General features: G+C 32.9%; 2 protein-coding genes and 1 long non-coding RNA gene across 3 annotated transcripts; 1 reads left to right on the top strand and 2 right to left on the bottom strand.

Annotated features, from left to right (window-relative positions):
* Positions 1-2350: 2350 nt before the first annotated feature.
* Positions 2351-4636, bottom strand: LOC143043650 (uncharacterized). The gene has a single exon (XM_076215854.1). It carries the CDS (start codon positions 4634-4636, stop codon positions 2618-2620), a length of 2019 nt encoding a protein of 672 aa, XP_076071969.1. The 3' UTR covers positions 2351-2617.
* A 3934-nt stretch (positions 4637-8570) lies between these two features.
* Positions 8571-22130, bottom strand: LOC143042781 (uncharacterized). The gene is made up of 4 exons (XM_076215241.1): positions 21986-22130; positions 21411-21474; positions 19534-19637; positions 8571-10839 (listed from the first exon to the last, which is right to left on the bottom strand). Exon 4 carries the CDS (start codon positions 10776-10778, stop codon positions 8724-8726), a length of 2055 nt encoding a protein of 684 aa, XP_076071356.1. The 5' UTR covers positions 10779-10839; positions 19534-19637; positions 21411-21474; positions 21986-22130; the 3' UTR covers positions 8571-8723.
* On the top strand, positions 13880-16293 carry LOC143043649 (uncharacterized). The gene is made up of 3 exons (XR_012968527.1): positions 13880-14107; positions 15036-15098; positions 15840-16293. It is a non-coding gene; the product is annotated as an uncharacterized LOC143043649 (long non-coding RNA).
* Positions 22131-24112: the final 1982 nt, after the last annotated feature.

Below are 24112 nucleotides of genomic sequence, written 5' to 3'. Positions count from 1 at the left end.
ACGGACAAAATACAAGTGGACTAGTATCCTTTCAAACCAAATGATTATGAAGAGCCTGTTGTAACAAGCTCTTATACCCCACTAGTCCTATAACATATGACTTCGCATTCTTATTCAATTTTTAACGTTTTTATACTGATGTTTTCATTATTTTTTTTAATTTTGTATGCGAAGTGTGACACATTGATAGTATTTTTTTTTATCAGAACAGTAAATAGAAATAGTAAATAATGCTCCCGAAGTCATATGTTTATATAGGACTAATTACCCACATACTCATTAAATAAGTTACTATAGTGACATAGTTATTTCTGTTACTTGAAGCAAATTCTATTTCTGTAGATTTATACAATAGCATAATATTGTTATACTTGTTTTATTTCACCTTGAAGATTAGACAAATAGGGATACTCCTTTGATTTTTTATTTCATGTCAGTCAGGTCCCTTTATATGAAACTTGAAACCACTTCTCTGCCATATTGATATTTTATAACAACTCTGCTCAATTTGACATTCATTCTTTAACCATTTATCATAGTAAGATAATTTTTAATTTACACTAATCCAAAATCTTTCATGTCAAATTTCTGTCTCCATTTAAGTTTACGCTTTTGAACCATCATGGTATTAAACACAATTCCAAGTAATTATGCTGTTACATGTATAGTGGTTCACCATATATTCAACTTGGGTGGCATTCCAGTTATTGAAATTTGTGTCAGATTGGCTAATGAGCTAGACCTTTAGGAATTGATCTCATTATTTAATATGGAACCATAGTATGGGACCCCTACCCGGTAACAAAATAAAACATGTCAAGCGGCAAAATTTATCACCAGAAATTACAAGTCAAGAGAGGATGGATAAGTCTCCAAAATGCTTGCCAAACTGGAACTTCAACAAGATCTCCAGACAAGGACGAACAAGGAGTTGAAGCCAAAGTTATTATTTATGTAAAAAGTAGTTGAGGGGCTGATTTACGCTATTGAACCAGACGAATTCCTCAAAAAAGCATGTCCAAAGAGAACCATAACTGCAGAGAAATTCAAAGAATACCACACAACAATTATTGTGGAAAACAATGGAAAAGCAAGTAAAGAATAACTCTTACTGTGAGTTTACTAGTATTGACATTTCACTAAGTAAAACACCGTACATTATGCAAACTCATCCTTTGTAAGACAGTGATCGCACCGAATCAGCTATGACGACACTGTTGTGCACGCATCAAACGTAGAGAGCTTCAAATCTGTTCTGCCGCCCCGCCAATAAATCGGCGGCGCTCTCTCAAACCGTTGTATTAAAGCCAGCATCTATATCGACAATTTATTCACATGTCATACAGATACAGTCTGTTACAGACTCTACAGGTGTAACTTTGTAAACAAAGGTGGATTTCCGGTACTTCGATCTGTCTTATAACCAGTAGAAAGTAGACGAACACGGACATATCATATTTTCTTATAAAAAAGGCAGTTGTTTGTAAAACGAAACGACTATCAAGTATTCCCCGATTAATTATATATCTTTAATGTTTTAACAATGTTTTAGTTTTACTTCACATAATCAATAAAGTTATAAAAATAGATTTATGAGTATCTTAACTACATTGGTTGGTACACTTCGATCTTTTTGGTAATAAGAAGGACCGAAGGTATGTAAACTGGTTCTCGGTTGATTACTACACATGATAATACAAGCAGATTTCAGTTTGTATGTAAAATAGTAAATACGAAACCATCGCGGTAGGCGGAGAAATGTAATGGGGAAGAAAATATACGAAACCAAGCGCGGAAGGCAGAGAAATGTAATGGAAGTTCAGGTCAGCAGTATTGGAACAAGACGCTTAAAGCGTCATTTTCCAAAAACCGCAATTTTTATACGTGTGCATGTAAAACAAATTTCGTTGTAGAAGGGTCTAAAAACAGCATAAACAACATTTTCCAAATGACCAAAAAGTGAAAAAGTATATTTAAACAAAACGCATTTGACTAATAGGTCGAACAACTGATGTTTTTTAACCCTGCTGACTGCCATTGGCGATTGCCAAATAAAATTGATCACAAGATGTAACAAAATGGATCTTAATATATATTTAATACTAAACAGAAAAAAAATTTAACTTGTGGTCACGATGTTATGCCACAAACATACGGTGTCAATATTTTTTTCGTACACCAGATCCGGATTTCGACAATAAATGTCTCTTCTTTGATGTTAGGGATCGAAACGGTATTTGGAAGGCCATATAAAAAGTACCCACACATATATATATATATATATATATCGTATTGGGTCACTTACACACCATGTAACTAATAATATATATATGACTTGTTTTAGGGTCGTTGGGTTGCTGTATCATTGACAAATACACCATATATATCATGTCTAGTTTTATTGATATAGACCTATTCATAAAATTATTAAAGATCGTTTGAGATTAAACTAACAATTTCTATTTTTTTTTTTACTTTTAACTTGCTAAACATGCTAAAAAAGTGTTCAGTTTTGATTAATTTTAAAAAAAACTTTTGTCACGGAAATTTATTCTAGAACTGAAACGACAGCGTTTGTATTTCTAGATACTGTCTCCTTAATAAGTGTAAAAATTGTTTATCCACTTCCTGTGCAGACATCGTAAAGTTCTATATAATCGGGTCCAAAAACAGCTAAGCGTGAACAGGACTTGTTAAGACATATATCACGAACAGTTTTGAATATGTCGCTGCTATTCAAAACGGTTCGTCTTCGACACCCGTCTTCTGATATAAGATGAATTGATCCATTTTCGTCCCCTACAAATATAAGTCCTTCTGAATGAACAGATAAACTTGTTGTTTTTGTCATAAACTCGTCTTTGTACTTAAAGACTTCTCTACCGTCTAACGTTGTACACACTATTTCAAAATTTTCGGATGAATATAACAAGCGTTTGTTCTTTGAATCAATTTCAAGTCCGTTGATGCTTATACAACTAGTATTGGTGTCAAAACATATTTCTAATAAACCTTGTAAATTTCCAAAGCTTATTTTTTGGACAGTTTTATCAACGATTACATACATGTATAATATACCATCAGATATGCAAATACCTCCATTATTTTGAGAGCTATCTCTAAATTTTATTTCACGGCTAACTACATCCATCAATTTAAAATGATACAATTTTGATTCGTAGCACAATACAAACAGAGACTCAGATTCAAAATCGAAAGTAAGTCGTTTAACCACTGTCGGATAAGTATATTCTTCAACTATTTTTCCATTCAAGATATTAATATTCTTAATTTGTCCACCTGATGATTTCAATGCTGCTTGTCCGCCAACGACAATTACTTCATCTGACACAAAAACGCCGCTATATACATCGAAATCATTCAAATCAATTGCTTTAACGTATTTCAAAATTATACTGTCAAAACTACTAAAAGGATGTGTTTTCGAAAAAACAGAACTTTCTGATGGCAATAGCTGTTTAACATATGCGTTCATTTCGACTGGATTTGTTTTTATTGATTCGAGCTCAAAAAGACCATCAATATTTTCAACTTGATCTAGTTTTGCACCTTTAACTAATTTAGCTTCAGAAATCGAACTTGTATTCAAAACTGAACTTGCTTCTGTCAAAACAGACTTTATTTCGGCTTTTGATTTTTCAAAATGGATAAACATTTGGTTTAATGTGCCATGCTCCTGGACCTTTTTTGTTGTACACTCTAACTTATCAAAATATTTTGAAAGTTTTTTAAATGTTTTAAGTTTGTTCTCGAATGCATTTCCCGATTCCTCGCGAGTCATGTTCAGTCCCTTAATAAACAAAACTAACAGACTGTCAAGTTTGTCATTAAATGTTGAAATAATTTGGTTGGCCTCTGCTTCAATTTCGGTAAAAGCAGTGTCAAGTTTTTCTTTTTCACCATTCTTTTCTTTCATTACCTTTCCAACTTTCACTTTTATGGAATTTACTTCAGACAAGAGCATGCTCATTTTGACATTTTTCAGGTTTTGCATTTCTTCAATAGCTTGCACGTCTTTGCATTTTCTATGTTGTAAAGTCAGACAAAGCACGCAACACAGTTCTTGATGGTCAAAACAGAAAGCTTCCAAAACTTTCGACGTGTGAAGTGGGCATGAATCGGATATCATACTTAAATCAGGCTCCTCTACGATTGATGGAAAATTCGTTTCATCAATTTGAACAACTTTATGATCGGCAAATAGTTTCATAAAACCGTGAAGCTGCAAGCATTCATCACATAGCGCTTCATCGCAATCTCGACACCATTGTGTTGCCTCGGAAATTTTGTCTCGCCTTTTACAGAGATGACATTCCTGTTTGACGCTCTTTGAATTATCCATTAATGACGAAATTGTAAAATTATGTGGAAGCGATGCTGCCCATTGAGATGCACTGTCGTCTTGGTTAGTGGGTGTAACGATTGTCCTACAAACGGGACAAGGGTAATCTGACATTTGTTTTTCTAAGCGTTTTTGCGTTGATAAAATAAACTCACCAATGCATGTTTCACAAAAGGTATGTAAACATGGCAAACTTTTCGGTGACTTTAATGTTTCTAAACAAATAGGACACGTGAACACATCCTGTTCATTGATACGTCCTATCGTAGCCATTTCACAGGTAATTTACTTCCTTGTAATATCAATGTTCCCATTAATAGTTGTCTCCCTTTAGATAAACAAGTGTGGACACATATCAGTATGGATAGTTATTGATCTATTAGACGTGTCACAAGTAATACCGTTTCTAAAAGGCTCGGCGTCTCAAAGCTGATGAAAATTTTGAAAATGGTTTTCCATGTAGAATAGTGAATTACACAAAAACAAAAGGCAAACACGAATTTTGTGATTTTCCTATTTCTTTGTTTTGGGGATTCACATGCTCATGTCTCTGATTTTTTCCATACATACCTTTATATAATATTAAGTATGAATATTACAAAAAAAGAATATGAGGTATGATTTTACAATGAAACAATACGAAAACTAAAAACATAGAAATTAAAAACTATAGCTCAGCGTATGGCCTTCAACAATGAGCAAAACTCATACCAAATAGTCAGATATGAAAGGCTACGGAATAACAAATTTAAGACAATTCAAACGAGGAAAACAACGGCCTATTTTATTTACAAAAAAATAATCGAAAAACAAATAAGAAGCACAGCAACAAATGACCACCACTGAATAACAGGCTTCTGACTTAAACTTTAAAAAGAAACACAAAGAATGTAGCGGGTTTAAAATAGTTATTGGGTGACAAATCCTCCTTTAACCTGGAACATTTTTATAACAGCACAAAAAAAAAAAAAAAATCACACTCTTCACTCTTCAGAAACAAATGTCTGTCGGGGAATGTATAAACATCGAAAAAAGGACGATACTTACTCCGTCATCAGCGTTTTCATTGTTTATTACTTTTTTGCTTGTTTTTTTTTCTTTCAAAAAGATATGTTATTCATAGATGAGTTGTTTCTTAATTTTAGAATAGTATTACCTTTGATCAAGTTATCTTACTACATGTATATTACTTGTAATAATTAAATCACGTGTTAAATATATTGCTTGCAAATGAAAATATCCTAGTAAGTGCTTTATTAATTGGATTTAAACCAAGTAACGTCATCCCTTTTGAATAAATTACATCACTTTAATCTTAGTTGTATTGATGATATCGGTGTGTTTCAAACTATAATGTTGTGTTTTGTTTACTTATGTTTGCCTGTTGGTGTTTTTTGTTCTTTTTTAACCATGGCGTTGTCAGTTTTTTTTAAAATATGAGGTTGAATGTCCCTTTGATATCTTTCGCCTCTCTTATGTTGATTGAAAGATGGAGAGAAGTGTTTTTCTCAGTTTTCTAATATTTAAATGTCTTTCTTTTTATGCAAATAAACTATTTTTTTTATTCATAGTGCAGTAATAGAAAATAAATCTGTAATTTCTCTTGGTTCATAGTGCTGTAATTGAAAATTAATCAGTAATTATTTCTCATTGATCAATTCTATTTGAAGCAGACCAGTACTCAGCTCCATTTATTGAAAGAATCTTGTGTCATGAGCAACCAAATTACACAAAAAATAAAAGACATTAAAATAATCGATAGTGGAAATGGGGAATGTGTCAAAGAGACAACAACCCGACAAAAGAGCAGAGCTCGGAGACCACAAATGCATGGGTCTTTTCACAGCGAGAAAATTATGCAGGTGTGCTTCAGCTTGGCCCTTTAAATAAAAATGTGTACAAGTGCAGTGAAAGTGGGCGTCACACTATACTCCCCCCAAAAAAAGAAGAGCAACAAAAAGACTTCCTTGGGTTAAACTCAAAAATGCAATGCAATGAGATCAAAGTAAGATAAATCCTGTCAATCAGATTTTTACACCTTACAATTATTTCATACACTATATATAATTGATGCATTGCTTTTGGTAGTAAAAAAAAACCAAAACACCACAAAAAAAAACCTTAACATTTACAGTAACCAATGAACAATGGAAATGAGGTCAAGGTAAGAAAATACATGTCAGACTAACATTACAGCTTTCAATCATTCCACGTAAATAATATTATTGACACACCTGCCAATCTGACATGTACACCTTATAGTATTAACAGACCAAAAACACACAAAAAATATCATTGAACAATTAACCATGAAATGAGTTCAAGGTCGGGTGATTCCTGCAAGATAGAATGACATGTACACCTTACAATAATTTCATACATCAAATATAGTCGAGCTACTACTTGTCGTATCTGGAAAAAAAAACCCAGATCAAAACACAAAAACTTAATATTTACAGAAACCAATGAACAATGGAAATGAGGTCAAGGTCAGATAATACCTGTCAGACTAACATTACAGCTTATAAAAGACAAATTGAAAGAGTTGGTATAACTTTGCTTCATAAAAAAGAATGGCCAACGTAGATAGAAGTATCTTGTCTTAGGGAGGGATAAATCATACTTTGTAAAGAATCACTCTGATTCAAACAAAAAATTCTCTGAAACCGATATTATCAAGATGCTTGATTTCTTGATTGACAACATATTTGTAACGTTCGGAGGACGTGTTTTTCAACAGACTGTCGGTATCCCAATGGGAACAAACTGTGCCCCTCTACTTGCCGACTTGTTTCTTTATTATTATGAGGCTGACTTCCTGTAGGAACTTCTAAGGACGAAAGATAAGAAGTTAGCAATATCCTTTAACTCTACTTTCCGCTATATAGATGACGTTCTTTCACTAAACAATTCAAAATTTGGTGACTATGTGGAACGCATCTATCCCATCGAATTGGAGATAAAGGATACTACAGATACAGTTAAGTCGGCTTCATATCTTGACTTACACGACGGGTGCCACATGTGGAGCAGGATCTGCTTACCCTTCCGGAGCACCTGAGATCACCCCTAGTTTTTGGTGGGGTTCGTGTTGTTTATTCTTTAGTTTTCTATGTTGTGTCATGTGTACTATTGTTTTTCTGTTTGTCTTTTTCATTTTTAGCCATGGCGTTGTCAGTTTGTTTTAGATTTATGAGTTTGACTGTCTCTTTGGTATCTTTCGTCCCTCTTTTACAATAATTCCACATATATTATAGTATTGACACACCTGTCAATCAGACACCTTATAGTAATTTATATAACAGACCAAAACACAAAACAATTTATCTTTGAACAATTAACCATGAAAATGAGTTCAAGGTCGGGTGATGCCTGCAAGAATGATATGTACACCTTACAATAATTTCATACACCAAAAATAGTCGAGCTACTGCTTGTTGTATTGGAAGAAAAAAACCCAGACCAAAACACAAAAACTTAACATTTACAGCAACTAATGAACAATGGAAATGAGGTCAAGGTCAGATAATACCTTTCAGACTAACATTACAGCTTACAATCATTCCACGTAACAGAACAAAACACACACAAAAAATATCATTGAACAATTAACCATGAAAATAGGTTCAAGGTCGAATGATGCCTGCAAGAATGAAATGTACACCTTACAATAATTTCATACACCTCATATACTAGTAGTCGTGCTATATAGGTACTGATTGTTGTATTAAAAAAAAAACCAGACCAAAACACAAAAATTTTACATTCACCAGTTCAATGAACCATCAAAATGAGGTCAGGTCAGATAAAGCTTGTCCGACTGATATGTACCCTTTCACACTCATTGCATACACCACATATATAGTCCTACTGCAATGTACTGCGTATAGTATCTCATTTTGAGAAACAGACTGGTATCATCGGCAATCTTACCACATCTGTTTTTTTTTTTTTATATTTACCATGTAAATCTAACATTGGTCACTTGATACATGAAATGATGTCGAGGTCAGGTTAAATCTGTCTGTCGGACCATTTAACTTACAATGAATCCATTTAACAAACACGTTTATCCTATTACTCATAATAAGTGAGAAATGTATATGACAAAATCACTAATCTATAATCTTTTTTCAACCAGTTGCTGGACCGTTAAAATGACAGACGAAAACTTCGTAACACAAGGTATCTGCATACAAGGTAAACTCCATTTTATTAATTGGAATATCATAATTACTTTTTCTTGTTCAGTCAACATTTGTGTATTTTCTAAAATCAAACAAAAATTATAAGTAAAGATTTATATAAACTACACATTGTCAACAAATAAGAATTTGTTTTCTGAATACTCGATTAATCACTAACGGGCTTTCTTCCTGTTCTTGCCTTCTGGTTTTTCCTCTACAGAAAGATCGTATATTTCAACGTAACTCGGTTCAAAAACAGCAAGACGGTCGTTGAACTTGTCAAAACAAATATCTCGAATGGGCTCCTTATTATAACAATTATGCAAAACAGTCCGCCGTTCTTTTCCATCTTCGGATATCACATGTATGGATCCATTGGAAGCTTCTCCGGTGTCTGCTACAAGTATGAATCCATGGGAATGGACGGCTAAGCTTTGTGCTTGCTTGATACAGTTATCTTTGTATCTGAATATTTCTCTCCCTTCCAGAGACGTGCACACTACTTCATAATCTTCGGAGGTGTAAAGCAAGCGTTTATTCTTTGAATCAATCTCAAGTCCGTTGAGACTGATACACTTTGTGTTGGTGTCAAAACAGTTTTCGAATATACCATCTTGTAACTTTGTGAAATCCAATCTTTGTATTGCATTGTCAACAATAACGTATAAAACGCCATCAAAAGTGCAAATGTCTCCATTGTTACATTCAAGGCCGCAATCTTTTAATCTAATGTTGCTTGTAAATTCATTGTTCAAACAATGGAACAACATCGACTCGTAGCAAGAAACAAAGAGAGATTTACTTTCAAAATCATACGCTAATCGTTTAACAGTTGTCTTAAAAGTGCTTTCACAAATTAATTGTTCGTTTGATATATTTATCGCTTTTACCAATCCATTAGAACCGCCCTCATTTCCTCCGATTACAACCACGTCATCGGATATAAAAGCCCCTCCATGAACATTGAAATCTCCTAAATAAATAGTTTTATTGTGCTTAAGCGTAATATTCCTAAAACATACCTGTGGTTGAGTTTTCTTCAAAAGTAAACAGTTTGGTGGAAAGATGTGTTTTACATATTCGTTCATTTCGATTGGATTCGTTCGTGTTAATTCTAGCTTTCCAAGGCGATCAACTTTTTCAACCTGATCCAGTATTGCATTATTTTCTAATTTAGCTGCACAAATCGATGGTGTGTTTAGAACCTGTGTTGCTTCCGCCAGGATGGATTTTAATTCGGTTTTTGATTTTTCGAAATGGATAAACATTTGGGCTAATGTACCCTTCTTTTGAACAGTTTTTGTCAAGTGTTGTAGCTGATCAAAATGATTCAAAAGTTTTTTGGCCGTTTTTAGTTTGTTTTCAAACTCGTGTTTGAGGTCTTCTCGTGTAATGTTTAGTTCCTTAATAAACAAGGCTAAAATGTCATCTAAGTTATCTTTAATGGATGAAATAAATTGGTTGGTCTTAACTTCAATTTCTCTAAAGTCAGAGTCAAGTTTGTCACGTTCAACACCCTTTTCTTTCATTATTTTTTCTACTTTCACCTTAATATCATTTACTTCAAACACGAGTCGGTTTATTTTGTCTCCTTTCAAGTTGGGCATTTCTTCAATAACTTGGACGTTTTCACATTTTCTGTGTTGAACAGTTAAACAAAGCACGCACGAAAGTTCCTGGTGATCAAAACAGAAGGCTACCACACTCTTCGAGGTATGAACTGGACACGAATCGGATAACACGTATGCATCGGGCTCATTTACGGATGCAGAAGTATCCATTTCTTCAATTCGAACAACGTTATGGCCAGCAGAAAGTTTCATAATGCCGTGGAATTGCATGCATTCCTCACACAGCGCTTCAGTGCAATCGCAGCACCATTTTGTTGCCTCGGAAATTTTGTCTCGCCGTTTACAGAGATGACATTCTTGCTTGACGCTCTGTGACTTATCCATTAATGATGAAATTGTGACATTATGTGGGAGCGATGCTGCCCATTGTGATGTTTCGTCTTCCGGGTTGGTTGGTGTAACAACTGTCCTACAAACGGGACAAGGGTAATTCGATAGTTTGTGGTCTGTGCGTTTTTCAGTTGACAAGATAAACTCACCAATGCATGTTTCACAAAAGGTATGTAAACATGGTAAGCTTTTTGGCGACTTGAGTGTTTCTAAGCAGATAGGACACGTGAATGCATCCTGTTCGTCAACCTGTCCTACCGTTGCCATTTGTACAGGTATTTCACTTCCTTATTTACATCAGCGTTCTTTCATTTTTATCTCCCTTTGACTGGATAAAAAAAATATTCTTTATAAACCATGGCAAGTCTTTTTAAACGAACATTTTGAATCTTAATATCTCGATAGAAAATGTTTTAGGAGGGAAGTGAAAACACAGAAAATTATATCGAAATTAGGGGGGGGGGGGGTAATAATATAGAGTGTCAAAAAAAGAATTTGCCCCGCACACTTTTATAATATGGAAAAAAAATGTATCGGTAAGAAAATTATCTTTCATTTTCAGCTCCTCCTCCCCCTAAATAGAATATAGAAATAAGAAAATTCCCGCATACTCTCGATCATCTCTCTCCAATCTCAAATATATATATATATATAAATATGATCGCATATATACAACTTTTTTAGCTCACCTTTCCAAAAGGAAATGTGAGCTTTTGCCATCACTTGACGTCCGTCGTCGTCCGTCCGTCGTCGTCCGTCCGTCGTAAACTATTTCAAAGATCTTCTCCTCTGAAACTACTGAAACAAATCAAACTAAACTTCATCTGATTGATTCCTAGGGTATCTAGAATAAAGTTTGTGTTTTAATTTCCATTTCATCAAAAAACATGGCCGCCATGGCTAAAAATAGAACATAGGGGTAAATTGCAGTTTTTAGCTTATAACTCAAAACCCAAAGCATTTAGAGCAAATCTGACAGGATAAAATTGTTAATCAGGTCAAGATCTATCTGCCCTGAAATTTCAGATGAATCGGACAACCCGTTGTTAGGTTACTGCCCCTGAATTGGTAATTTTAAGGAAATTTTGCTGTTTTTGGTTCTTATCATGAATATTATTATAGATAGAGATAAACTGTAAACAGCAAAAATGTTCAACAAAGTAAGATTTAAAAATTGTGTCCGGTGACCCGGCCAACCAACCAAGATGGCCACCATGGCTAAAAATAGAACATAGGGGTAAAATCAGTGTTTGGCTTATAACTCAAAAACCAAAGCATTTTATTTAGAGCAAATCTGACTGATGTTAAATGGTTTATCAGGTCAAGATCTATCTGCCCTGAAATTTTCAGATGAATAGACAACCGATTGTTAGGTTGCTGCCTCTGAATTGGTTATTTTAAGGAAATTTTGCTGTTTTTGGTTATTATCATGAATATTATTATAGATAGAGATAAACTGTAAACAGCAAAAATGTTCAGCAAAGTAAGATTTACAAATAAGTCAACATGACCGAAATGGTCAGTTGACCCCTTTAGGAGTTATGGCCCTTTATAGTCAATGTTTAACCATTTTCCGTAAATCTTAGTTATCTTTTACAAAAATCTTCTCCTCTGAAACTACTGAGCCAAATTGAACCAAAATTGGCAACAATCATCATTGGGGTAACTAGTTTAAAAATTGTGTCCGGTGACCCGGCCAACCAACCAAGATGGCCACCATGGCTAAAAATAGAACATAGGGGTAAAATCAGTGTTTGGCTTATAACTCAAAAAACAAAGCATTTGATTTAGAGCAAATCTGACTGATGTTAAATGGTTTATCAGGTCAAGATCTATCTGCCCTGAAATTTTCAGATGAATAGACAACCGATTGTTAGGTTGCTGCCTCTGAATTGGTTATTTTAAGGAAATTTTGCTGTTTTTGGTTATTATCATGAATATTATTATAGATAGAGATAAACTGTAAACAGCAAAAATGTTCAGCAAAGTAAGATTTACAAATAAGTCAACATGACCGAAATGGTCAGTTGACCCCTTTAGGAGTTATGGCCCTTTATAGTAAATTTTTAACCATTTTCCGTAAATCTTAGTTATCTTTTACAAAAATTTTCTCCTCTGAAACTACTGGGCCATATTTGACCAAACATGGCCAAAATCATTATTAGGGTATCTAGTTTAAAAATTGTGTCTAGTGACCCGGCTAACCAACCAAGATGGCCGACATGGCTAAAAATAGAACATAGGGGTAAAATGCAGTTTTTAGCTTATAACTCAAAAACCAAAGCATTAAGAGCAAATCTGACATTGGGGTAAAATTGTTTATCAGGTCAAGATCTATTTGCCCTGAAATTTTCAGATGAATCGGACAACCCGTTGTTGGGTTGCCGCCCCTGAATTGGTAATTTTAAGGAAATTTTGCTGTTTTTGGTTATTATCTTCAATTATTATAGATGTAGATAAACTGTAAACAGCAATAATGTAATGCTTGGGGTATACAATGTTTTTTTATACTTTCATCATAAATTATATTATGAACACGAGACAAACGAGACATTTCAGTGTGTCCACTCTTGTTTTTGCTTTTGAAGAAGATATGACAGAATCGAAGAACCATTTATATAAATTTAAAACCCAAAATAATCATTGATGGAAGATTTAAGCAAAAAATTTAAGGTGAGGATTCAGGCTCTTGAGAGCCTCTTGTTGTATATGCTGTTGTTTTTTCTATGGTCGGGGTTTTGTCTCTTTGGCACATTCCCCATTTCCATATAAATTATATAATTTCGTTACAACTTTTTAATATGAAAAAACTATTAATTTTCTATACTGTGTATGTAAAATAGAGAATGGAAATGGGGAATGTGTCAAAGAGACAACAACCCGAACTTAGAACAGACAACAGCAGAAGGTCACCAACAGGTCTCCAATGCAGCGAGAACTTCCCGCACCCGTAGCCAAGAAAATATTTCCTGATGCTATAGTTAGTAGCACGCAGGGTGAATGCCTATAAGATTCATATGGGGGGGGGGGGGGGGGGGGAATTGATAAAAAAAATTGTCAATGTATGCCAAAATATTTTCTGGGGCTATATGTAGTTAGTATCACGCAGGGCGAATGCCTGTATGATTCATATGGAAAAATTTTGGGAAAAAATAATAGCCGTTATAATTACAGATCCAGCATGCAAAGTTAAAAAAAATGTGTCCATGTATTTCAAATAAATTGCATCTATATACATATATACAGTATAAAAAATTAAAAATATATCAGCTGTATTTGAAATATTAAGAAAATAACTTAGTTCAATAGTAAATCATACTTTTATCGAGCACAAGTATTGACTTGTGACATAAACATTTAGCAATCCCGCAGTAATGTTAAGGCAGTTCTCCATAAGTTTTGAACGATTCTATCGCAATCTAATTGTGACGTCATGTAGTCGTTTCTATTGGTTGTCAGCACATTTATTCTTACACTCAACGTCATTTCAAAGCTTGAAAAGGCATCAAAACAAGCAAGTGCGTGTCAGCTGTTTATGAGTTTTTCATACGATTTGATGATGTTCCTGACGGAAAACATGACTCGGGTATCCAACTGTAAGTACAATATGACTTATGTTATGTAACTTTGTTTTCATACGATGTGTTAAATTCGCGAAACGTTAGGTGTTGTTTTCTATACAAAAAAGGGGGAGGTGTTATCGAATTCCAACTTGACCATGTTTATTTTATAATCTGACCGCGTAATCACTATGAAGTGTTCGTTTTTTAAGTCGAAAATAAATTTGGATTCGGGCATATAACACTATTTGTTATTTGTAGTGTTCTTTATTTACTTACAATAAATTGCCATTTGATTTCAGAAAAAAATCAATTAAATATTTACATAAATAATAAAATTTACTGATTGATTGTCTAATCAGACTGACAAGTACCATTAGACAAACCTGAATTTGTATTTATTTCATGGTACTTTATTTCATGGAAAATAGTATAGAAATAAAAATGTGGGTGTATTTTTCAAATGAAAAGTTATGAATAATCAATTTTAAATATTGATGTATAAAAAAAACTCTGAATATATTGAGAGTTCAAATATATTGTATGACAAACTTCATTGTTTATAAATCTTTGTTAAAATAACTATAACTTTCATTCAGGAGAAAGTGGAAGATACATAATTGCACTTTTCATAAATGTGTCATTTATTTCTCTATAATTATCCAGTATCAGGCTATATAGTTGTGAGTGTGTTCACATTATATAAATGTAGCTAGCTAGCAAGTACAAAGTATTCATAGTTTAAGGAAAAATGCCTTTTTTATATCCTCTATCATATCATAGCATGAATAAGAAAATATATATATAAGCAAGGTGTCAAAAAAAGATAGCCTTGTAATATAAAAGGTATAGATCTTTAATCATTTATTTGATTGATCAAGATTGTTTGGATAAACTATCTGATTTAATTTTGGCATATCAAGTTTTTCAATTATTCATGTGTTCTCTGTTTTCTTTAATACAGGATGTGACCAGACTGTGCTGTACTTTGAAATTAATTTGTCATCAATTGGAATTGACTAAACAGGTAAATTTCAGTATAAAATAAGAAGATGAGGTGTGATTGCCAATCATGATTAAATAATGATAGTTTTTACATTTGTACTACAAAATGTATTCTGTTTTATAAATTGATCAGTAGTTAAACCTAAACTCTAGTTTTCTTGTCATTTCAAACTAAATTTGAAATCCATAATTTCATTTAATGAACTGTTTGCATTAATGATTATAATTTGAATATGGTACTAGATTTGAATTTATAGAAATTCCAATTGAACAAAATGCATCTCTTTAATTATATAACTTCAAGCTCATGCTCATTCCTGTCATTATATCTACATATCAGATTACAATAACACTTTTTTAAATATGATCAGCTAATTTTTTAAGAAATTTCAAAACAATCAAGACTTTTAATAATTTAGAGCTGCACATTATTTGATTTTACAAACAGTTTCATTACATATGTATACATGATATATGACATGTATTTTCTTGGGTCCTGATTTCGTTGACAGGATGAATTCCTGATAGTGTGTTTTGAACAAGCATTTATGATGAAGGTGATCACAATCTTTGGAGAAGTTATAATGATCATAGTATATTTATATATTAGTTAAAATATACCAATGTATAACTATTTGAAACATCTACAATGTACATGACTTGTGTGAAATTTTGTGTTTAATTATGGTGGTTGACTTGTTTACAGTGAGTTAAATGTATAATGATCAATGATTTGTTAATTTTCATTATTATTATATTTCAGATCAAATGAATATATCCAAACTGTGATAAAGTGACCTATATATTTACACTAGAAGTTAAACATAGCTTTTATGATGTCAACTGGATAAACCCTAAAAAGGAAGGATTGATTCCAAAATATTCACAAATCATGTGTTATTTTTACTTCAAAATTGCTATGAGAATAAACAGTGATAAATCAATGTGAATAGAAAAAGGAAAATTCAATGTGATATTCATGTACTACAAGGATTCAGTGATTAAAATAAATGTGTAGGAAATCATTCATTATTAAGGAGGTAGGAAGTATACATTATTCCTTTTAGGATATTACACTGTTTTATTGGAAATGTTTATCAACAGCTTGACAGGTGACATTCTTTGTCTATGACATTAGTAAAACTACAAAATGTATTTTATTCAAAACTTGAATGTAATTTTCTTTACTTTTAGCAATAAAAATGAAAGTGTTCTTATGTTAGACAATATTTCCAATTCTTTATACAGATAGACCAATTCTGAGTAGAACCACTATTACTCCTATAATGCTGATTTTAAACTTATACCTATATATCAAAATGGTTCTCATTATTTATATTAAATTACATATATATGACTATGCAAAAACCTCTCCAGCTGAATATTATAACACGGGTATAAAGCAAGGGGAAAAACTAATATTATTAATATAGGGCCCAACTTGTGAAAAATATGAAAGATAAGTATAAGCATTATGGATATTTGCAATTAAAAATATTTAGTGGCAAAGTCAGAAGCCTAAACAAGCCTTGGCTACTAGTGCCCTGCTTGTTAATGTATTTGCTCATTAATATACCTAAAGCAGACCATTTAAATATATAGCTTACTGCAAATCAATGGGTCATTTTTTTATGATCTAGGGAGAACATGACATTATTAGAATAACACTGCAACAAGTACACCAGAATAAATTCAACATTTCTCTGACTGAGCAAGAATTTATGATTCATGTATCAGAGTCTGAAAGGGATAATTATGACCAATTATATACTCACTGCACAAAAAAAAGGGAATATAGTGCTAATTAGTGTCTGTCTGTTGTGGTGATTATCAGACAAAACAGTAAATAACAGAAAAGGTTACCTAGACATTAAAAAATACAGTTTGTATGAAATGAAGGCCCCTCAAGAATTCCTAGACTCTAATTTATCTTTATAGAATGCACTGCATTAATGAGTGTTGTACAATGACCCATCATTATAATTGCTTATATCCACAATATTTGAATATCTTATCTGGATACATGTAGATTCTAGTTCTCAACATGAATGGTCAATGCCAATGGAAATTTGACCAAATCGTCTTATTTTTATATTTGCATATCACATGTATCAATGAATGAATGACTGCAACTGCATACAGTAAATTTCATAAATTAGCAGTGCCTTTATTACAGTGCAAGATATGAAAACAAAGATTTCAAAATTCGCTGATGAAATATGTTGTTCTCCGGACCCTCCCCCTTTTTTCAAACTATATTATTTATCCAACCGTACTGAAAACACAAACAAATACAAAGTAACTGTAAGGTGAGAGTGTTTATAAAAAAATGAAAACATATCATACGGACAGAAAAACAAGCTTAATTTTGATTATTAGAAGGAAAATCAGCGTTCTCTGTTAACAAAGGGGAGTAACTCGTTTGGAACATTGAAAGTCAAAGGAGCGTTTTAATATCGACGATTTAACTGAAATTCTGAAGAGTCGGTTATAAAAACGAGTAGAACAACGGCATACTGGCCACTAAGGTCGATATTTTTTGGTTTCCCAGAAAGAGAATTTGAAATTACACTTCGCTAACATATGGCAAAGAATACAGGTATAATAAGTAGTGATAAAAATGTGTCTGAAACTCCGAAAAAGCACGAAATGTGAAATGATTTGACTTTGAAGTTGGTTTTATATGCATTATCTTTAAAAACAACACTTTGCCATAATTTTTTAATGAACTTTAGATCTTAGGCTACCAAAAGGTGTCTTAAACTTTAAATTTAAACATCCGCATGCCCTTGTTCTACTACGATTTATTTGTCAGTATTTTATTTTCTATTTCGGGTGGTCACGTGACCTTTTCCCTTGGTCTAAAAATAGATTTGTATTTTTTTTTTTAAATCTACATCTATTGTCTTTATACACACCGACTATACCATGATTGGAGACAACTATTTATTTTCTGGACACATAATTTGAAAACACTGCAATTTTGTATCTTTTCATGTGGCGAACAACCTTAACATCACTGCGCCCTCGAGTTCTCTCATTCGGGTAAATATTCTTGTTACATGTATATAATGTCAGTTTATGTGCGATAAGTATAAATGCATAGCCACGTCATGTCGACGGAGCCTTTTATAGCTTACTATGCGGTTTGGGCTCTATTCATTGTTGAAGACCGTACCGTGACCTGTAGTTGTTAATTTCTGTGACATTTTGGTCTCTTGTGGAGAGTTGTCTCATTGGCAATCATACCACATCCTCTTTGTTTTGGAGATACATGTAGTTCCACACTTCCGAGTTAATATCTCTTGAAACAACGATCTGGGTGCTCGTAGGTTGCCTGATATATATCCAAGGTGAAATATCCGTCACTATCAAATATATCAAATGTCTAGTGTAGTCATGGTACGAGTACACAGTTACCCAAAAGATTTTTTTTTGGTATTAAATAATTAAATTATAGATCCTGAAATTAAAATTCCTCATCTGAATGACAATTTTCAACCAAAATAAACCCTCTATCACGGGTTTTCATAAAGTGCATGGTACCGTTCCACAATTTACGTTTTTGCCTGATTTAATAGATAACATGTTGGTTAAACATGAAAGTTTTTTTATGGACCTTTTAAAAGATTAAATTATCACGAGATAACGGATTGAAATGGTCGACACAATACCAACTTCTCCAATGTTACGTATAAGATTAATATTTATGTTGGATAAATACATGGAACCATAGACCAAATATGGAAAATGATGTGTTGCATTTCTATTTGTTCTCAGTATATTGATAAACAGACTCTCGTGTAAGATATTTGGTTGCAGCATCAACATAACTTTTGCATCTTAAAATTGTTATTTAATGGTATTTCAATCGGCTATCCTCGAGTGAATCCGCTACTCTCCTTCTAAGGTACGGAATCGGCCGAGTTGTGACGAATGGGTATCCCGCGATATTTGCTTCCCATATTTCTAACTTCTGTCGAACAGTTTTATCCCTTTTTCTATTTCCTAAACGATGCATTGTTTTTTTATAAGCAATTTTCTCAATGGTTATTCGATTAAGTAATAGCACATCTTATAAACGTATATATGTGGGTCTTGAAGGGGTTTACTAAACAGAGCATATTTCACAAAAAAATGGAACGGTTTCAGGTTGACATGAATATCAATAATGTGGTCATTTTTTTTTATAAATTTCCTGTTAACAAAAGTTTAAATATTTCGAAAAACTAAGGATTTTCTTATTCCAGGCAAAGATTTCCTTAGCCGTATTTGGCACAACTTTTTGGAATTTCGGATCCTCAATGCTCTTCAACTTTGTAATTGTTTGGCTTTATAAATATTTTGATATGAACGTCACTGATGAGTCTTATGTAGACGAAACGCGCGTCTGGCGTACTAAATTATAATCCTGGTACCTTTGATAACTATATTCAGGAATATTGGATTATACTTACGATTCGTGATAACCTTCCTTGATAAATCAAAGCACCTTGTATGCAATGTAAGCTATCAAAAGATACAGCAACATCAAAACGACATCAAGATGTCTAAGTTGACCCTAAAAGTAAAAAGAAAATACACTGTAAATGCGAATGGGGTAGAAGGGTACCACATGTAGCGTATGTTAGATAGGACTAAAGTAAACATATTTTTTGTAAGAGTTGTGTTGCTCAATTTATGTTGTTTTCTGTAGATTGTTGTTCGTCTTTTTGTCCTTTTTTCCTTTTGTTTGGCATGATATTGTCGGTACCTTTTAGGTTTGAAGTTTTGACACTCCCATTTGGTATCATTTGTCGTCTCTATTTGTCAAATTTTTTATTCAGGTTTTATTGTGTTGCTAGGTTTCTGACCTGTTGAAATATACACACAACTTTTACTCATGTAAGATGTTTTATACAGTTTGTGAATCCCTAAAAAAGGGTAAAATCCGCTATTATTTAGAGTTTGCTTAATGTTCACATGTAGTTATTTGTGCCTTAGGGACGACATCAAAAGTTCAATGTAGGATAAAAAAAAACTTAATTCACATAGTTTTTTCACTGACCCCCCTACCCCCCTCTTAACTTAATTTGGGAAAAATTGATTTACCAATAGGGATATATGTAAAAATCGATTTTAGATATACAAAACTTGCAGAATTTTAACCCCCACCCCCAAACTATTTGATTTAAGTTTTTTTTTTATCCTACATCGATCTTTTGATGTCGTCCCTTATGATACATGAATGTGTTAGTGTAATCGATTACCTTGAAAGCAGGTATAAAATGGTCTCTTGATACATTTTCTATTTAAGTGTTTAGTTTGGTTGATGTCTCACATTTACGTACATGTATATATATGTACAGTTGAATCCCTGTAAAACCTAATCCTAGATATTGTTTTTATTGAAAAACAATAAATGAAGTATTTTCACTGTGAGGTAATCGAAGGCATGCAGATTCGAGCTGGTATTTGATATTTTCTTATTTAATCCAAGTATAATATGAACTCAAAAAGAATTTTGATGTACAAATCTGTTTTTCACTGATGCGAGCGAGTCGACGTATTCATGTATATGCCAATATCTGAGTTTTCTTTCTTTGCATTCGCTTGTTGGTTGGTACATGTATTTTGATGGGATGGGTCATACACATTTAAACACACTGATTTTATTTTACATCTTATAATGTAGCCATTTTGTTTAGCATATGCTATTCTTTGTAGTCGGGTTTAAAATTTGACTTATTTCTAGGGGTACAATCAAAATCACGTGATGGATATACACACACCGGAAGTTACAGTCGAACTCGCCGCTTGAAAGGTTAGTTGTTGCATTTTCTTGTTTATATCAATTAAATTTTGATTAATAAGTTGGCACACCGAATGTCGGATAGTATGTAGTTTTAAAATACACAATTGTTTTTGCTAGAAAGCGTGCAGTTATTGCAAACACTTCGACGGTGAAATTTCGGAACTGTGTCAAAGTGTTCGCATTTACTACACGCTTTCCAGCAAGAATAATTGTGTATTTCAAAACTAGATAGTATCCTACATTCGGTGCACTACCTTATTTATTAAATTTTATTGATATAAACAAGTAAATACGACTACTTACCTTTCAAGCGGTCTGCTCGACTGTTACTACCGGTGTGTGTATATCCATCACGTGATTTTGATTGTACCCCTTGTATTTACTAAATACAATACATAAACAAATATACAATCATACAAAAATGAAATGGATAAATAACTCGAACAATACTTGAACGATGTTGGGCACCCGCAACCTCTCCCGCGCAAATAATAAAATAAAAATTAAAACAATACAAAATCAAACATTTTATAGTATTACCCAGAATAATCCATCATGTCCAGATCTGTCAGCATCAGCGTATTTGTTGTACTGGTATCTGGACCTGTAAAGATAAACAAAAAGTTATTGAGAGGGAGTTATTTTTAATTGTTTTGAAACTTTAATTTTAAGGATTAAAGATCTCAAGTGGTTAAGATCCAGAAAACTTCAATATTACTTTATCTTATTGACCTTTCGGACCGTTTGATAGATGGCTGCCGGCGCTATACGGTGAGGGCCTGTTATAATTATGTCACCCATAATCATCGTTATATACCTTGAAGCAAATGCAACATGAAGAGCAACTATTCTCCTCTAGTCCAAAATGCATATTGGTCAATATTCCTTTTTTCTAAACTTTGATGTTAATATAGAAAGAGCTAGTAAAGTCAGAAACAAAACATGCAGGGAAGGGAGTTAATTCCACACAGTTTACATTACAAAAATTCAAAAATTCTCCAACATGTCATTTTTCTTGTTTCAACATATTGTCTGTTATTCTGAACCGACATGTTGCATTATAGTTTTAATTGCAAAATGAATTTCATATCGTTAAGAAACAATTTTATACATACCGGAAAAGTGTATTTTCGTTCAGGAGTAGAAGACACGTTAACACGAATATAAATCGCATCTTTTGTACTGGTCGGTGTCTTCGGGATTCAGTCGTGATCCTATAAAGAACTATCGCGTTGTTAACGATGATCAAACGTCATAATATTGTACAGTGACGGCGGAACGTGTGTCTAATATTGTAAGTGAAGGCCTTTTCGCTGGATATATTTGTTTTTAATGATTTTTTTTTTGTAATTTGGGGAAATACTATGATAAGGGGACGACCATTTGAGGGGGAGGGGGGCAGGATGATTTTTTTTTTATAGGATATTTATTTTTGTCGACTAAGAGGACGGATTATTGATTTTCTACACTGTTGAAGCATTTTTTTTTTCATTTTCATTTAACCATTTTTTTTTTTCATTTTCATTTAACCAGGGGACTGATTATTTATTGTCACAACTATATTTATAATATTTGAAAACATACAATTTTTATATTATTTTTTTATTCTTATTTAACATAAAATTACATGTACAATGTATAGTCAAGTCATAGTTTACCATTTTATCAAAATTAATCATCTTCCTCTCTAAAAATGACTCAAGATTCTGAATCCCAAACTACAAATACATGTATTGAATACATACACGGTATTAAAGTTGGGCTGTAACTAGCATGACTAGCCCTTTTAAAAGTATTTATGCCTAGTAGAGCGAGGCTAAAAAAAATGCGGAGGGTTGGGGAACCGCTGAAGGCCCCAAGAAGCTATAGAACAAATGATGCAAAATCGTGCTTTCCAGGCGTTTCCAATACCCTTTTCTTAATCTGAAAACACAAGTTCTGTTTTAATCATTTTTTAAGCTAAATGTATAGATCCAGTGTGAAACTTTAGTTTTTAGGTACAATATCAAAAGACCAATATCTAGGATAAAGCAAAAATGTACATTTGTAATTCAAATAGTTAAATATGTGGCTGCTGTTAGTTTTTTTTTGTGTGTGTTTCGGCAATTATACAATTTAAAGTAGTTAAGTTTTAAAATAAGCTAAAAATTCTCAAATAAAATAAAACCCATGATCAAGTTTAAAACAAAATTACTAAATAACAAAAGGAATGCAAGACTAAGAGAATACAGAGGGGAAAATGAACAAAAGACAAACCTGGAAACAGATAAAGCACAAAACGTCAAACAATAAGACAAATAACACTGAAAACTAAAAATAAATAAGAAACATGGATCCCTAAAAAAAACAGGGGCTATGTCTAAGAAAGAACAGAATTAACTTGCTTCTTGCAAGACACTCGCTGTGAAAACAATTTGATATGAAGACAGGCTATTATATTGTAAGTCAGGTTATTTATTTTCAACCAATGATACTGAGTCGTTTCCTAGGTAGTTTCATGTAGTACAATCAGTGCAGGCCTCCCCAGGTAGCCTCGGTTTTAAAGAGTATGAGACAAGGGTTTTTCAGTATACGGATATGGATAGTAAACTGCACATTGTTAGAAAACAAAGAAATATCGATGTCTTAGTCAAAAACGTTAATAAAGTAACACAAATATACAAGAAATACTAAAAAAAAATATAAAAAACATTGATTAACAAAATTTTAATCTGCTTTCCGAGTCCCTGCATGTGACAAGAATCTGCTATTACCCCCATTTTTTACCCTTAATTGTAATGGAAAAAAAATGAATATTTTTTTTGTCTGTTCAAATAGAGATGTGTATGCCTGGCAAATAATCTTCGTTAGAAACTGTCCAAAAGAAGAAAATCCAGTTATATATATCCGGAATCGCATTCCTATCCGTCAGTGAACGGATGATTACAGTCGCTTTGTAAACTTCCGGTAAATTAAAAAAATCAGGTTCAAAACGTGAGCAGGTTATAAAATAACTGCAAAATAGAATATATATGAATAATCTAGCGAAAAACTTCAGATCATGGCAAAGTTACTGTTACAGCAGGTATATTTCTATGTCAAACGTAAGAAAGGATAAACAAAAATTCAAATCAAAACCACCTGAAAAGCTAGAACGAGACTGGGTAGGACCGCCTGAGAAAGATTCAAACATGAGACAGATACAATTTCACATACCAGAAAGTGAAACACCATTACAGAAAAAGTTCCGAATGTTACGACAA

This window comes from Mytilus galloprovincialis, chromosome 8 (genome assembly GCF_965363235.1).
Source record: "Mytilus galloprovincialis chromosome 8, xbMytGall1.hap1.1, whole genome shotgun sequence".
Taxonomy (NCBI): domain Eukaryota; kingdom Metazoa; phylum Mollusca; class Bivalvia; order Mytilida; family Mytilidae; genus Mytilus; species Mytilus galloprovincialis.
Note: the sequence above shows the minus strand (reverse complement) of the source record. Positions and strands in the feature narration are given on the sequence as shown.

What these genes read in the sequence shown, in the direction of transcription:
- LOC143042781 (XM_076215241.1), bottom strand. Translation starts at nt 10,778, where the DNA reads ATGGCAACGGTAGGACAGGTTGACGAACAGGATGCATTCACGTGTCCT.
- LOC143043650 (XM_076215854.1), bottom strand. Translation starts at nt 4,636, where the DNA reads ATGGCTACGATAGGACGTATCAATGAACAGGATGTGTTCACGTGTCCT.